Source organism: Amaranthus tricolor, chromosome 16, assembly GCF_026212465.1.
Source record: "Amaranthus tricolor cultivar Red isolate AtriRed21 chromosome 16, ASM2621246v1, whole genome shotgun sequence".
Taxonomy (NCBI): Eukaryota; Viridiplantae; Streptophyta; class Magnoliopsida; order Caryophyllales; family Amaranthaceae; genus Amaranthus; species Amaranthus tricolor.
This window is the reverse complement of record NC_080062.1, coordinates 7,265,133-7,281,860: the sequence shown is the minus strand read 5'-3', so window position 1 is coordinate 7,281,860 and position 16,728 is coordinate 7,265,133. Positions and strand designations below refer to the sequence as shown.

General features: G+C 28.7%; 2 protein-coding genes across 4 annotated transcripts; both read right to left on the bottom strand.

Moving 5' to 3' along the window:
* Nucleotides 1-100: 100 nt before the first annotated feature.
* Nucleotides 101-8,842, bottom strand: LOC130802779 (heparanase-like protein 3). Of its 2 annotated transcripts, XM_057666847.1 has the most exons (10): nucleotides 8,379-8,842; nucleotides 7,997-8,276; nucleotides 4,153-4,189; nucleotides 3,880-4,060; nucleotides 3,005-3,153; nucleotides 2,668-2,898; nucleotides 1,859-2,048; nucleotides 1,641-1,766; nucleotides 1,458-1,557; nucleotides 101-556 (listed from the first exon to the last, which is right to left on the bottom strand). In XM_057666847.1, the coding sequence occupies exons 2-10, from the start codon at nucleotides 8,240-8,242 to the stop codon at nucleotides 203-205; spliced, it is 1,614 nt and encodes a 537-aa protein (XP_057522830.1). In that variant the 5' UTR covers nucleotides 8,243-8,276; nucleotides 8,379-8,842; the 3' UTR covers nucleotides 101-202. The 2 variants fall into 2 exon arrangements, with proteins under 2 accessions (XP_057522830.1, XP_057522829.1); XM_057666846.1 differs by having other exon boundaries at nucleotides 7,997-8,842.
* Nucleotides 8,843-9,968: 1,126 nt separating this feature from the next.
* Nucleotides 9,969-16,348, bottom strand: LOC130802777 (heparanase-like protein 3). 2 transcript variants are annotated; one of them, XM_057666842.1, is made up of 5 exons: nucleotides 15,877-16,348; nucleotides 15,495-15,774; nucleotides 11,651-11,687; nucleotides 11,378-11,558; nucleotides 9,969-10,501 (listed from the first exon to the last, which is right to left on the bottom strand). In XM_057666842.1, exons 2-5 carry the CDS (start codon nucleotides 15,738-15,740, stop codon nucleotides 10,357-10,359), a joined length of 609 nt encoding a protein of 202 aa, XP_057522825.1. In that variant the 5' UTR covers nucleotides 15,741-15,774; nucleotides 15,877-16,348; the 3' UTR covers nucleotides 9,969-10,356. The 2 variants fall into 2 exon arrangements, with proteins under 2 accessions (XP_057522825.1, XP_057522824.1); XM_057666841.1 differs by having other exon boundaries at nucleotides 15,495-16,341.
* Nucleotides 16,349-16,728: the final 380 nt, after the last annotated feature.

The following is a 16,728-nucleotide window of genomic DNA, read 5'->3' as shown; positions in this document are numbered from 1 at the left end:
GAGTAATTGAAGCACGCCTTTCTTCTGATTTTAATATTCTTTTTGAGCATTGAAGCCATGCCCGAATGTTCGTAAATACATTCGACAAATGAGAAACATGTTTTAAGAGTATGAGGATTACTGTGATATTAAAATTGATTAATATTTGTTACATTTGTGCTTTGTATTTCTATTTTCTTTCTTGTTCTGATGTGTATCTTTTCTATGTACAAGCATATGGAACAATGCTTGGAATATGTACGAATACAATCGAGAAAGGTACGACAGTTATAGGTTCGTTTATATTTACAATTGCAGGTTTTAATGGTGGAATACCACTGGAGGAATCAACTGTCAAAACTTTCCAATTTAAGAGCACTTTCTTGCTGCTCAAATCCTTATTTGGCGCGGTCAGGTGGTATTCTTCTCTTGTACTGATTATTGGCATTTTCTCGAACTTGGATTTTCGAGCGAACGGGCCTCTATTTTCTACTGAAACGCTTCCGTTTTCTGTAGTTATGTTGACTTCAAATGTCACCTCAGCGTCTATGTTGATTAATAACAATGTGATCCCTTGCTGAATGGATAAATCTTAGCCTTGTCAGAGAAGCTTCAAATGAGGATGAATGCATGAAGTAATCTAATTCATGATGCTCAAGGTACATATTTTTATGATTTTATCCCATATGAATGCTGAAGGTACATATTTTTATGATTTTATCCCATATGAATGCTTCGTTTTCAATTTCGAAAATTTGTAAATAACACTCTCAACTATTGCTCATTGATTGAAAATACCCCTAATTATTATTTAACAATGTATACCCTGAAGTATTGGGAAATACTTAACCTTAAATACAATGCATTATTTTCAACTGGCTGTTTTAGGTATTTTGAGTCAATGAGCTAGTTGGGGATATACAAGTTCAAGTATCCAAATACTTTGAAGTATACAGGATTAAATAATAGTTGGGGGTATTTTTAGTCGATGAGCAATAGTTGAGAACATTATTTACAAATTTTCCATTAATTTTGGAAAAATTACTGTGAATAATACAACCTTTTGTTAACCATGAATAACACCAACTCAGGGGTGGGTGATTTTTCCTAAGTAAAACCAACTTTAGTTTATTAGCTAATTTACCAATTTTTTTCTGTCATATAATCTCCTATAGTTTGATTTTTAACATGTTAGGATTCTAAAAAAATACCCTTAAGTTGATATTATTCATGATTAATCAAAATTTAGTATTATTGTAGGAAAATAAGCAAAAGGTTGTATTATTCCTAGTAATTTTTCTTTTAATTTTTAGTACATAAGTTATTCATATACTTTTGCTTTAATGAGTGACACTTTTATTTTTGGGCAATAAGACAGTTCAAATACTATTTTAGGATATGACGCTTGTTTTTGTATACTGAAATTGAGTGACATGTTCCGAAAACGAGACTCAGATATGGAAAATAGTAGTACTCACAGATTGTTTCGAGCAATGAGTGTAGGCTCGTAACTTTCTCGTCCCTGTAACACTTGTGGATAGAACTTGTTTTCCCATCAACCGATGCCAAAGTAGAGCACTACAAAAACTCGCACAAGTTAGTAAAAAGTGCAACTTATGGTGCGTTTCCGAAAATTCTGTTTAAACAGTCCATAACTATACCTGTAATAATCGGGATTTGGAGCGAAATTAGATTTGTCGAGAAGCCCGTAATTTCCACCTATCAAAGTTTGTCTGCAATAGGTTTTGGTGTTATAGGTTGCTGCCATTCCTAGCTGATCTAAGTACCTATTCTTGTTAACAAAAGCTCATAAACTTCACCCTTGGGAATCTAGTGGAAATTAAACAAACTTTAGTAGCTTATATAGAGGAAAGTTTACCAGAAGCTCATTACAAAAGCATTTGTCACATGATTGCGACCGCTGTTAAAAGCGCCGCCGGCTTCACCAACCCAAGCTATAGCCGAAGTCCCTGAACGCCTAATTTCTTGTTGGAGGGTACTGAATACATTTGCTTCCGAGTCGAGGATAGATGGATTTAATATCCTACCAATAAGGTCACTGTTGTCTCCTGCAAACCAGTAAAAAAAAAAATAGTTTTCACCTAGACATTTATGGTCCTTTGTTTTTGCACTTTGACTATTATTAATATGATTCGAATCATAGGCACTTCTTGTTTATGTGAAGTTGCTGATGATTTTGCTACTAAGGATTAGTTAGAAATAGAGGTGTTCAACGGGCGGGGTCGGGTCATGTCTAATTTTAGACAGGCCAGGACGGGTTAAAGTCCGTTTAAATCCGACCCACTTTGACCCGTTTTTTAAAAGTTTATATAATAGTTTTTTTATTCTACTTTATGGCCCGTCGGATCGATTCGCTTATGTATATAATAATATCATATAAAAATATAAAAAAAAGTGGTAAAATTTTTTATCGCAATCAACTCTTACAATTATCCAGCTCGGTCCGACCTTTTACATCAAGGCCCGTTAATGACCCGACCCGTTAAAATATGACATGACCCTTGACCTGTTGGGTTGACCCGCCCTGCTAAACATTCCTAATCGTAAACGACCTCTTTATTATCACTAAAACAAGGGTTATGTTGTGTACATCCGGACCTCATAACCCCTGTACGTGAGAGTCATTTAATGACATTGAAGTGATGAAATGTTGCTGGGATGGCATACCTGCACCAAGATTATAGACATGGTGAGTGATTGCTTGCACAGACTTGGTTGTTTCACCAATAAACTCGGAGAACCATGTAGCGTCAAAGAATCCTCCCGGGCCTAGCACAATAGGCTTGGATTCCGAGCCAACATACATCTTTTGCAACAGATTTTGTAGCGTTTTCACATCAGAAGCATACTGCTGAGCCCTTACTTTCGCACCGATTCCATTGCCACTGAGCTCATTTCCTATCAATAGTTCAGAACATGAACAAAATATCAACAATTTGGAACAAGTACTTCAAATTGTTTGAGAAAAGTTCAGAACAATTTAATCCTTTTAAGAATGTCTTACCAAATTCCCATCCATAAATATTGTATCCCTTGTTGACTGTATATCTCAAAAGGTATTCAGCATTGCTAGGATCCCAAGCTCCAACTGTTGACCCATCTGGGTTTATTGTCCTTCCCTTTAGTGCATTCAACCCAAAAGTAACAATAGCCCTAGTCACAAAATACCAATAAATCTCAAAACTAAGCCTTTTCATGATTGCATGACTCGAATTAGAAATAAATAAAGACTATTGAGTGTACATCCCAAGTCCCACGTTGGAAAAAAGAGTGATAAACATATAAGTGATCCAACTTTGAATTAGTATAAGGCAATGGGCTCAGCCCAAAGCGAATAATATCATACTATGCGTGTCATTCACAGCTTGTGATACCCCGAATGAAGCTTTAAAAATGATTGATAGACTATTCATATCAATAAGGCGCATCTTCTTTTCTAGGAAGTCCATTTGCTAAGAACTCTACAATTAAGTATGCTTGGTGAGAGCAATCTTAGGATGGGTGACCTCCTGGGAAGTTTTCTTGGGTGCGCATGAATGAGGCCAAAGTGCGTTGAAAAGACTTGTGTTGGTCTGTGGGGTCAGCCTACAATCACCATGGGTAGTCACCGGCAGTCCCATGGGCCGGGGTGTTACACAGCTGGTAGCCCCAACATACTCGCATCAACCCCACCACTCCTATTAGCGTTAGACCGGAATGGACTTGCTAATGAACTGAACTAAGCATCACCCGGATATGACAAGAATCGAATATGTCTAACCTAGATGTCATTATTGATGTATCTTATCTTGCTTTCATGACATAAGAGATGCTATTATTAGTTAATTTTTTTGTGTTTGTTAGACAAGAGGAAAGTTTATGAGCCAACACAGTACACACCCGGTTTCTTTGAAGAACCTGTTAAGGTCATCCCATCGAGCCATAGGCAAACAACCTTCCGAGAAACCAAGAAGTTGAGAGCTGTTCCGGACAAATGGATTACAAGATTGTTCCTCGTCCGTTTGGTAAGTTAACTTATCTTGTAGTGTTCCGCCCATTCTGATTTTCAGGGGAGCAAATGCTGGAATATGAAGAGGATTTCATTAATACATACTACACAAATACATCCATGCTGATTGTTTTAGACTAGAAGGACTTCTATATGTAATTTACCTTTCACTGCATTTGACAAAATTGTGTTGTTCAAATCCTAGAGATGAGAGTAAACACACTAATTAGAATTTATTGTGCAAGTAAAATTTAAGCATCTCTAGAGGTGTTCAAAATAAACCCGATGATTCGAAATTTATCCGATCATGTAACCAAACTTGACTTCATCTGATATCAAATGTGGACTGTCAATTATGTAAAAATCAATGAGGATGCTAGATCTGATTTTAAACCGATCCGAACGATCTGACCCAATTGACCTGATAATCTGAGTGAACACCTCAAATAAATGATTTTGGGCATGTTTTGAATGTCTTTGACATTCTTATGGAGAATTTTTATGTATTTAGTTGAATACTTTCTCACAACACATTTTCTTTAATCTTATAATCTTATATTAAAAGATTAATGGACCCTACTATTTTATTTTTTATAGATGGTTTTTTTATTGTTATTGAATTTTCGAGTTAGATAAGAAGTTAAATTTAAAAATATTACTTAAAAGAAAACATTATTAACATTATTATTTATTTAATTTATCTTTAAAATATAAAGTAATTATATTCTGAAGTAAATGAACTAATTTTATTTAAAAATACATTTAGTGCTTATATTGTACTCCTAACTCAATTTTAAACTATTAAAATCTAAATATGACAAATTAGGAACATTGGGTAGTATAACAACCCCCCACCCCTCTTAAATTCATAAAAGAATGGTTATAGTTTTATAATTAATGCCTTAATTGAAATTTTAATAAGTTAGAAAAATGAGTTGTGCTCTAAGGTCATAGACTCATAGTTTTAACTTTCAAGTGTCATATATTGACTTAGGGAACCCCACTTAGATAAATAAATAAAAAGGTCAACATATATTAATTTATAAATTAATGAAATGTTTAATCTAATTAATCTAATTTAATCTAATTAAGGTCATAGACTCATAGTTTTATAATTAATGAAATGTTTAATCTAATAAATAAAAATTAACTTGTCAATTGTCATCATATTCATAATGCTATTCCACTTTCTAATTTGCCATATTTTTATTTTAGTTACTCTTAATTTATTTATCACGTTTTTATTTTTAAATATGATCTTAGCAATTCACTCTTTATATTTATATTTATATTTTCTTTTTTATCTTTAAATACATCACTATTTTAACGATTTGATTTATTAAATTTTTCATTTCTTAATCTTTGTACTAAAAGCAAATGAGACTAAATGACTGTGATTAAAATAAAAGCAATTCAAAAAACTTTCATAAAAGAATAGAATGAATAAAAAAAATTCTTATTTTTAGCAAACATGCAATTGGTTTATCTTAAATCTAGTCTAATGATGTAATCTATCACTAAAAAAGAATTATGGTTGGCTATCACTCATCTTAGAGCCGCCAGAATTGTCAAGATCCAATAGTGTGCCACTATCAAGATTACGGACTATTATATTCAAAAAAAAAAATTAATATTTAAACTTTTAGATTTTCGACTATATTTTCATAATATGTATGAGATGAGTTATTTATCTATATATGAAATGTTTCTCTTAATAAGGTTGTTCATACAACAATTAATGCTAATATTTTAGTTTAATTTAAGTCTAGCTCTTTTACATTAATTTATTTTGGTAAATTGATAAAATTGATTTATTTAAATTAACCCAACTTATTTTTATTTAGTAAAATATATCCTCTTAACTTGAGTTTTACTAAATTATAAAGGATAAAATGTTATTATAAAAAATATTAAAATATTATGATTATGAAAATTAAGTCTTGTCTGAATTGGAGTAAGTAGCACTTTTCCTATATGAAATCATGAGTTTGATTTTTGTTCAACCCTCTATTTATTATTTATATTTTAATATCAAGTTTAATGCTCCTTATTGGTGAATACTTTAAAGCAGTTATTGAGTTCTATTAAAATTAATTGATAAAAGTCTATTATTTTTTTAAAAGTTATTAAAATTAATTGATAAAAGTCTGTTATTTTTTAAAAGTTATTTAACAATTTATTTATAAAGATTTAAATCAATAAAAATATCAACAGCTTAAAATTTATATAATATTTTAATTTAAATATATATGGTAAATAGATATAAAATCTAGCTAACTCATATAAAAAAATATATGCAGAGTACAAATACTATAATTTATCCTTCAAATTTAAATACAACTAGCATTATATATAATTTGGTTATAAACAAATGGTAATCAAAAGCAGCGTGATATCAACACCATTATCATTGTTGCATATATACTAAGCAAGCATTACGTAGAAAATCTAGTAGCCATAATTTCTTATTATTAATTCCAACTATTTATAGGCCGAGGAAAAGAGATAATTAATTAAAAATCAGACACATAATCTTTTCTGAAAAATATAATATTTGCTATGGTTAAATTTAAATAAAATCCGATTCTCAACTATTTATCTATAATTAGTTATCATGCACCATTAGCATGGAGACTAAAAAAAATGAGTTTTAATTAATTTTTAAAAAATTATAAAAATATAATACTTAACAATTCACAATTAATCGTTCTTTAATATACATATTACCAGTTACAATTTCAAAAGAACAGAGAGAATAATAGTATATAAGATAGATTTCCGTGTAAAACACGGATGTTATAAATATTTAATGATATGAATAATAATATTATTTTATAAAATTAATTTATTTACAACATAAACGTAACTATTAAATTTTTATATTTGTTATGATATTATCATTATATAAGTGGATAAATAATTTATTGTACAATAGTTTTAAAACATATACTCACAATAATTATTTGATAATTGAGACAAATAAAATTTAAATGTCTTCAACTATGATAAATAGGAGGGAGGATTTTAGTTGAAAAAATAGTCAGATTAGTTAGCTTATTTATTATATGATGATAATTTATTATCTAAGTTAAAATAAAGATTTATATGTTTATTATTTTTTGGTTTATATTAGGAAATATATATAGTATTTCAACATATCATCACATATAGTTATAGTCAATTAACAAATATTACATGTTTTGATGAGTTAATTGTTTCCCTAAATATCAAATCAAATATCAAAAATTTCCTTGTTATAAATAGAAAAATACGGAAAAAATTTTAATGACAGTGTGACACGTATCTCAAGTTATTTCTTCACTAGTATATTTTATTGATATCGATGATAAGTATACTATCAATCAACCCAACCAATGTAAGTTAGAATGATTCTTATATAGTTGTTCATCCTTTGTATAACCATCCAATAGGAAACGGCAAAAGCCAACGAAATCCGTCATGATTTCACAAACTCCTCTAAATTAATTAAAATGGTCAAGAAAATAATTTTCAAAATTCTTTATTAACCAAATATTGTCCATTTATGTATTTAAAAGTCAACCTCACTCACTTTATATTATTATTATTATTGTTATTATTATTATTATTATTATTATTATTTCTATGGGTTAATTATATTCAAAAAAATTTTAATACAAATAAGCCCCTTTAAAAAATCTCAAAAAGTTGACTTATACTATGTATTTAAAATATAATAAAAATTAAGTCTTATTTAAATTGAAGAAAATACTACTAGATAAATAATTGAGTGTGATTTCTATTTAGTCTCTCATTACCTTTGTCTACTACGTAATACAATATAAAAAGGCTTGTCTTGTATGAAACTTTTTTATCATGTGATGGACTCATATAACCAGTTAATTTTTTTAATTGATCAATTTAAAATCACAAATAATTATTTTAACGCACTAAATGCATATCGGTCTACTCAGTAAAGATAGTCTTGTTTAAGAATTTGAAAGAAAATATATAGAAGAAAAAACAAACCAGATTGAGAAGAGAGGCCATGCCCCAACTACAAGAACCATAATCACACTTATCAGAAGGCCACCAATCCAACGTAGCACAGATATAATCATCATCAGTCTGACCAATCTTAGCCGTCGAATTAAAGAACACAACCACCGTCTGATGCTTTGGATATTCAACTGAATGGTTGAAGATGAAATACAAAAGGCAACCCAATCCAACAAGAGATATTACAGAGCTTAGGTGAATAGCTAATGAAAGCATCTAAGTAGTAGCCCTCCCCAAGATGAGTGCTTTCCTATTTCAAATAATAAAAATTATAAATTATTAATTACTTATCAGTTAGTCTGGTACTTAAAAATTTTTTTTACTTTTGAGAAAAAAATTTAATTTTTACAACCTGAATGGAAAAGAAAAGTATAATTAAGTTTTATGTAGTTTTTGTTGATTCAGCTTCATACGGTCTATTTGGTTGTAGGAATCTTTTTTTTAGAATTTTTTTAAGGATCCTTCTATAGTCGACGGACTCTTTAACCGTATTCTTCTTTATGAGAATAGATTGCCACCTTCTTTTTTTCTCTACGATGAAGTTTTATGTGTTTTTTGGTATAGAATAATTAATGATCAAATAAATTTAAATGAAAGAAGAAATTCAAATTATTAGTTTGGTGGGTTTTGAAGATTATTGGGTGGTGGAGAAAGTGAGAGGAAAGTTGACTAGTGATGAGAAGAGAGAATGGTGGACTATATGTAGTAAGTGGGATTTGGGAAGGAAAATAAGGGAGACTATAGCATTGACATTGGGTCAATGGATGCTTAAATCTTTACACTTTAGATTTTTCTATGTTATAGAATGTGTTACATAGGTCAAGGTTGGCTGAACACACTATATATATATATATATATATATATATATATATATATATATATATATATATATATATATATATATATATATAAAAGTATTCTAAAAACATCAAACATGCACTGTGTTTTAATGGTTAGGATTAAAGGTGTATAGTATATTGTAAAGTGAGATGATTAAAGGAATTTGTTGATGGGTTTTGATAGAAATGGTTCATGGGTAAAAACAGTTGTTTATATAAAGTATATATATAAAGAGCGTCTCTTAATAAGATAAATTAAAAAGTTTATTTATTAATAATTATATTAGTTAAATTATTTAATTCATATATAAAAATATTTTAATGTAAGATCGTCAAAGTTCTCACACAAGAATTCCTGCTAAAAAAGTTCCCAAGACTTGGAATATTAAAGGGATGGCTATTGCTTACTTGGTAATTGGTATGGAAATATGGGGGATTTTGTTCCAACTGGTCAAAAACGACACAAAATGAAGCTACCAACGTATAATTTAAGTCCAATTACTGGATTTTGAGTTAGTTAGGAGTAAGATTTTTTATTTTTTATTTTATTTTATTTTTTTTTGTGAATCTTATTGTTACACATACAATTTTTGCATTAAAGTGAGACTTGTCAAAATAGTTTGGTGAGACAGATTTCACATTGGTTTTATTTTCAATCGGGTAATCGGATTAATTTTAAATTATGTCGGGTCCAATTTGAATCATGTTGAATCGAGATTCTTTTCACTAATTTCAAATAATACAATTGTTTTACGCTTTTTGGACTTACAAATGAAATTTTGCAAAATTCACCAACATCCCAAGTTTTCTTTTATTGTCCTTCAATTTTAAGGGAAAAAAATATCAATTGATGGTCTTCAAAGTTCTACAAAATGCTCTAATTATCCATAATTCATAAATGTTAAATTAAATGTCCTTTGAATTTGAAAATAGGAGAACTTAATTATTTTAGTTTTTAGTAGGAGAATAAAACCAAAAAAAAAAAAAAAAAAAAGATGAAAGAGAAGAAGATAAAATAAACATATTAGTATTTTTTGATAAGATTAAATGAATATAAAAATATAACTAAAAATGAAAATAAAAAAGAGTAAAAAAGACCAATATAATTGAAAATTATGTCAAATTTAAAAAGAACGATGAAATTAACCAATTCATCTCTTCAAAAATAACTCTCCCGCAAATTTCCTATCATTAAACAACACAAAATCAAATCATTCAACTTGTGTTTCGTGAATCAACTATCAAGTATCAACATACATATGTTATACGAGGTATCTACTTTACAGACTCGGGATACGCAAAACTTCTGACCTATGCTCGATTGGAAATAGTTCCTACATTATCAATCAAGTTTCCCTCTAACGATGTCGACAATATATTGGTTCAAATACTGGCCGAAAACCTTGTTTGAAAACGACTCTACGACATGCTGACGGGCACACTCCCCCATTCTTTGTGCTAAATCAGGGTCTTGAATGAATTTGCCCATAGCTAACGAGAACCCCTGTGGAGTAGGATCACAGAGAAATCCTGTGACTTCGTGCTTAACGGTTTCTGTAGGTCCTCCACTGTTACAAGCAATGACGGGCTTATAGGCTGCCATTGCCTCCAATGGTACAATACCAAAGTGTTCGTCCTGATGAATTATAATGTTTTAGTCAGATGATTCACCGTTTATCTGTAAAATGTAAGGTACCCATAACAATATACCTGCGGCGTATATAGGAGGCAAAGACATTCCGAAAGAAGAGTGTTTCTTTCACTAGTGGAGCAAGAAGTGATGAATCTCAAAACTAAATACCAATAAATCTCAAAACTAAGCCTTTTCATGATTGCATGACTCGAATTAGAAATAAATAAAGACTATTGAGTGTACATCCCAAGTCCCACGTTGGAAAAAAGAGTGATAAACATATAAGTGATCCAACTTTGAATTAGTATAAGGCAATGGGCTCAGCCCAAAGCGAATAATATCATACTATGCGTGTCATTCACAGCTTGTGATACCCCGAATGAAGCTTTAAAAATGATTGATAGACTATTCATATCAATAAGGCGCATCTTCTTTTCTAGGAAGTCCATTTGCTAAGAACTCTACAATTAAGTATGCTTGGTGAGAGCAATCTTAGGATGGGTGACCTCCTGGGAAGTTTTCTTGGGTGCGCATGAATGAGGCCAAAGTGCGTTGAAAAGACTTGTGTTGGTCTGTGGGGTCAGCCTACAATCACCATGGGTAGTCACCGGCAGTCCCATGGGCCGGGGTGTTACACAGCTGGTAGCCCCAACATACTCGCATCAACCCCACCACTCCTATTAGCGTTAGACCGGAATGGACTTGCTAATGAACTGAACTAAGCATCACCCGGATATGACAAGAATCGAATATGTCTAACCTAGATGTCATTATTGATGTATCTTATCTTGCTTTCATGACATAAGAGATGCTATTATTAGTTAATTTTTTTGTGTTTGTTAGACAAGAGGAAAGTTTATGAGCCAACACAGTACACACCCGGTTTCTTTGAAGAACCTGTTAAGGTCATCCCATCGAGCCATAGGCAAACAACCTTCCGAGAAACCAAGAAGTTGAGAGCTGTTCCGGACAAATGGATTACAAGATTGTTCCTCGTCCGTTTGGTAAGTTAACTTATCTTGTAGTGTTCCGCCCATTCTGATTTTCAGGGGAGCAAATGCTGGAATATGAAGAGGATTTCATTAATACATACTACACAAATACATCCATGCTGATTGTTTTAGACTAGAAGGACTTCTATATGTAATTTACCTTTCACTGCATTTGACAAAATTGTGTTGTTCAAATCCTAGAGATGAGAGTAAACACACTAATTAGAATTTATTGTGCAAGTAAAATTTAAGCATCTCTAGAGGTGTTCAAAATAAACCCGATGATTCGAAATTTATCCGATCATGTAACCAAACTTGACTTCATCTGATATCAAATGTGGACTGTCAATTATGTAAAAATCAATGAGGATGCTAGATCTGATTTTAAACCGATCCGAACGATCTGACCCAATTGACCTGATAATCTGAGTGAACACCTCAAATAAATGATTTTGGGCATGTTTTGAATGTCTTTGACATTCTTATGGAGAATTTTTATGTATTTAGTTGAATACTTTCTCACAACACATTTTCTTTAATCTTATAATCTTATATTAAAAGATTAATGGACCCTACTATTTTATTTTTTATAGATGGTTTTTTTATTGTTATTGAATTTTCGAGTTAGATAAGAAGTTAAATTTAAAAATATTACTTAAAAGAAAACATTATTAACATTATTATTTATTTAATTTATCTTTAAAATATAAAGTAATTATATTCTGAAGTAAATGAACTAATTTTATTTAAAAATACATTTAGTGCTTATATTGTACTCCTAACTCAATTTTAAACTATTAAAATCTAAATATGACAAATTAGGAACATTGGGTAGTATAACAACCCCCCACCCCTCTTAAATTCATAAAAGAATGGTTATAGTTTTATAATTAATGCCTTAATTGAAATTTTAATAAGTTAGAAAAATGAGTTGTGCTCTAAGGTCATAGACTCATAGTTTTAACTTTCAAGTGTCATATATTGACTTAGGGAACCCCACTTAGATAAATAAATAAAAAGGTCAACATATATTAATTTATAAATTAATGAAATGTTTAATCTAATTAATCTAATTTAATCTAATTAAGGTCATAGACTCATAGTTTTATAATTAATGAAATGTTTAATCTAATAAATAAAAATTAACTTGTCAATTGTCATCATATTCATAATGCTATTCCACTTTCTAATTTGCCATATTTTTATTTTAGTTACTCTTAATTTATTTATCACGTTTTTATTTTTAAATATGATCTTAGCAATTCACTCTTTATATTTATATTTATATTTTCTTTTTTATCTTTAAATACATCACTATTTTAACGATTTGATTTATTAAATTTTTCATTTCTTAATCTTTGTACTAAAAGCAAATGAGACTAAATGACTGTGATTAAAATAAAAGCAATTCAAAAAACTTTCATAAAAGAATAGAATGAATAAAAAAAATTCTTATTTTTAGCAAACATGCAATTGGTTTATCTTAAATCTAGTCTAATGATGTAATCTATCACTAAAAAAGAATTATGGTTGGCTATCACTCATCTTAGAGCCGCCAGAATTGTCAAGATCCAATAGTGTGCCACTATCAAGATTACGGACTATTATATTCAAAAAAAAAAATTAATATTTAAACTTTTAGATTTTCGACTATATTTTCATAATATGTATGAGATGAGTTATTTATCTATATATGAAATGTTTCTCTTAATAAGGTTGTTCATACAACAATTAATGCTAATATTTTAGTTTAATTTAAGTCTAGCTCTTTTACATTAATTTATTTTGGTAAATTGATAAAATTGATTTATTTAAATTAACCCAACTTATTTTTATTTAGTAAAATATATCCTCTTAACTTGAGTTTTACTAAATTATAAAGGATAAAATGTTATTATAAAAAATATTAAAATATTATGATTATGAAAATTAAGTCTTGTCTGAATTGGAGTAAGTAGCACTTTTCCTATATGAAATCATGAGTTTGATTTTTGTTCAACCCTCTATTTATTATTTATATTTTAATATCAAGTTTAATGCTCCTTATTGGTGAATACTTTAAAGCAGTTATTGAGTTCTATTAAAATTAATTGATAAAAGTCTATTATTTTTTTAAAAGTTATTAAAATTAATTGATAAAAGTCTGTTATTTTTTAAAAGTTATTTAACAATTTATTTATAAAGATTTAAATCAATAAAAATATCAACAGCTTAAAATTTATATAATATTTTAATTTAAATATATATGGTAAATAGATATAAAATCTAGCTAACTCATATAAAAAAATATATGCAGAGTACAAATACTATAATTTATCCTTCAAATTTAAATACAACTAGCATTATATATAATTTGGTTATAAACAAATGGTAATCAAAAGCAGCGTGATATCAACACCATTATCATTGTTGCATATATACTAAGCAAGCATTACGTAGAAAATCTAGTAGCCATAATTTCTTATTATTAATTCCAACTATTTATAGGCCGAGGAAAAGAGATAATTAATTAAAAATCAGACACATAATCTTTTCTGAAAAATATAATATTTGCTATGGTTAAATTTAAATAAAATCCGATTCTCAACTATTTATCTATAATTAGTTATCATGCACCATTAGCATGGAGACTAAAAAAAATGAGTTTTAATTAATTTTTAAAAAATTATAAAAATATAATACTTAACAATTCACAATTAATCGTTCTTTAATATACATATTACCAGTTACAATTTCAAAAGAACAGAGAGAATAATAGTATATAAGATAGATTTCCGTGTAAAACACGGATGTTATAAATATTTAATGATATGAATAATAATATTATTTTATAAAATTAATTTATTTACAACATAAACGTAACTATTAAATTTTTATATTTGTTATGATATTATCATTATATAAGTGGATAAATAATTTATTGTACAATAGTTTTAAAACATATACTCACAATAATTATTTGATAATTGAGACAAATAAAATTTAAATGTCTTCAACTATGATAAATAGGAGGGAGGATTTTAGTTGAAAAAATAGTCAGATTAGTTAGCTTATTTATTATATGATGATAATTTATTATCTAAGTTAAAATAAAGATTTATATGTTTATTATTTTTTGGTTTATATTAGGAAATATATATAGTATTTCAACATATCATCACATATAGTTATAGTCAATTAACAAATATTACATGTTTTGATGAGTTAATTGTTTCCCTAAATATCAAATCAAATATCAAAAATTTCCTTGTTATAAATAGAAAAATACGGAAAAAATTTTAATGACAGTGTGACACGTATCTCAAGTTATTTCTTCACTAGTATATTTTATTGATATCGATGATAAGTATACTATCAATCAACCCAACCAATGTAAGTTAGAATGATTCTTATATAGTTGTTCATCCTTTGTATAACCATCCAATAGGAAACGGCAAAAGCCAACGAAATCCGTCATGATTTCACAAACTCCTCTAAATTAATTAAAATGGTCAAGAAAATAATTTTCAAAATTCTTTATTAACCAAATATTGTCCATTTATGTATTTAAAAGTCAACCTCACTCACTTTATATTATTATTATTATTGTTATTATTATTATTATTATTATTATTATTTCTATGGGTTAATTATATTCAAAAAAATTTTAATACAAATAAGCCCCTTTAAAAAATCTCAAAAAGTTGACTTATACTATGTATTTAAAATATAATAAAAATTAAGTCTTATTTAAATTGAAGAAAATACTACTAGATAAATAATTGAGTGTGATTTCTATTTAGTCTCTCATTACCTTTGTCTACTACGTAATACAATATAAAAAGGCTTGTCTTGTATGAAACTTTTTTATCATGTGATGGACTCATATAACCAGTTAATTTTTTTAATTGATCAATTTAAAATCACAAATAATTATTTTAACGCACTAAATGCATATCGGTCTACTCAGTAAAGATAGTCTTGTTTAAGAATTTGAAAGAAAATATATAGAAGAAAAAACAAACCAGATTGAGAAGAGAGGCCATGCCCCAACTACAAGAACCATAATCACACTTATCAGAAGGCCACCAATCCAACGTAGCACAGATATAATCATCATCAGTCTGACCAATCTTAGCCGTCGAATTAAAGAACACAACCACCGTCTGATGCTTTGGATATTCAACTGAATGGTTGAAGATGAAATACAAAAGGCAACCCAATCCAACAAGAGATATTACAGAGCTTAGGTGAATAGCTAATGAAAGCATCTAAGTAGTAGCCCTCCCCAAGATGAGTGCTTTCCTATTTCAAATAATAAAAATTATAAATTATTAATTACTTATCAGTTAGTCTGGTACTTAAAAATTTTTTTTACTTTTGAGAAAAAAATTTAATTTTTACAACCTGAATGGAAAAGAAAAGTATAATTAAGTTTTATGTAGTTTTTGTTGATTCAGCTTCATACGGTCTATTTGGTTGTAGGAATCTTTTTTTTAGAATTTTTTTAAGGATCCTTCTATAGTCGACGGACTCTTTAACCGTATTCTTCTTTATGAGAATAGATTGCCACCTTCTTTTTTTCTCTACGATGAAGTTTTATGTGTTTTTTGGTATAGAATAATTAATGATCAAATAAATTTAAATGAAAGAAGAAATTCAAATTATTAGTTTGGTGGGTTTTGAAGATTATTGGGTGGTGGAGAAAGTGAGAGGAAAGTTGACTAGTGATGAGAAGAGAGAATGGTGGACTATATGTAGTAAGTGGGATTTGGGAAGGAAAATAAGGGAGACTATAGCATTGACATTGGGTCAATGGATGCTTAAATCTTTACACTTTAGATTTTTCTATGTTATAGAATGTGTTACATAGGTCAAGGTTGGCTGAACACACTATATATATATATATATATATATATATATATATATATATATATATATATATAAAAGTATTCTAAAAACATCAAACATGCACTGTGTTTTAATGGTTAGGATTAAAGGTGTATAGTATATTGTAAAGTGAGATGATTAAAGGAATTTGTTGATGGGTTTTGATAGAAATGGTTCATGGGTAAAAACAGTTGTTTATATAAAGTATATATATAAAGAGCGTCTCTTAATAAGATAAATTAAAAAGTTTATTTATTAATAATTATATTAGTTAAATTATTTAATTCATATATAAAAATATTTTAATGTAAGATCGTCAAAGTTCTCACACAAGAATTCCTGCTAAAAAAGTTCCCAAGACTTGGAATA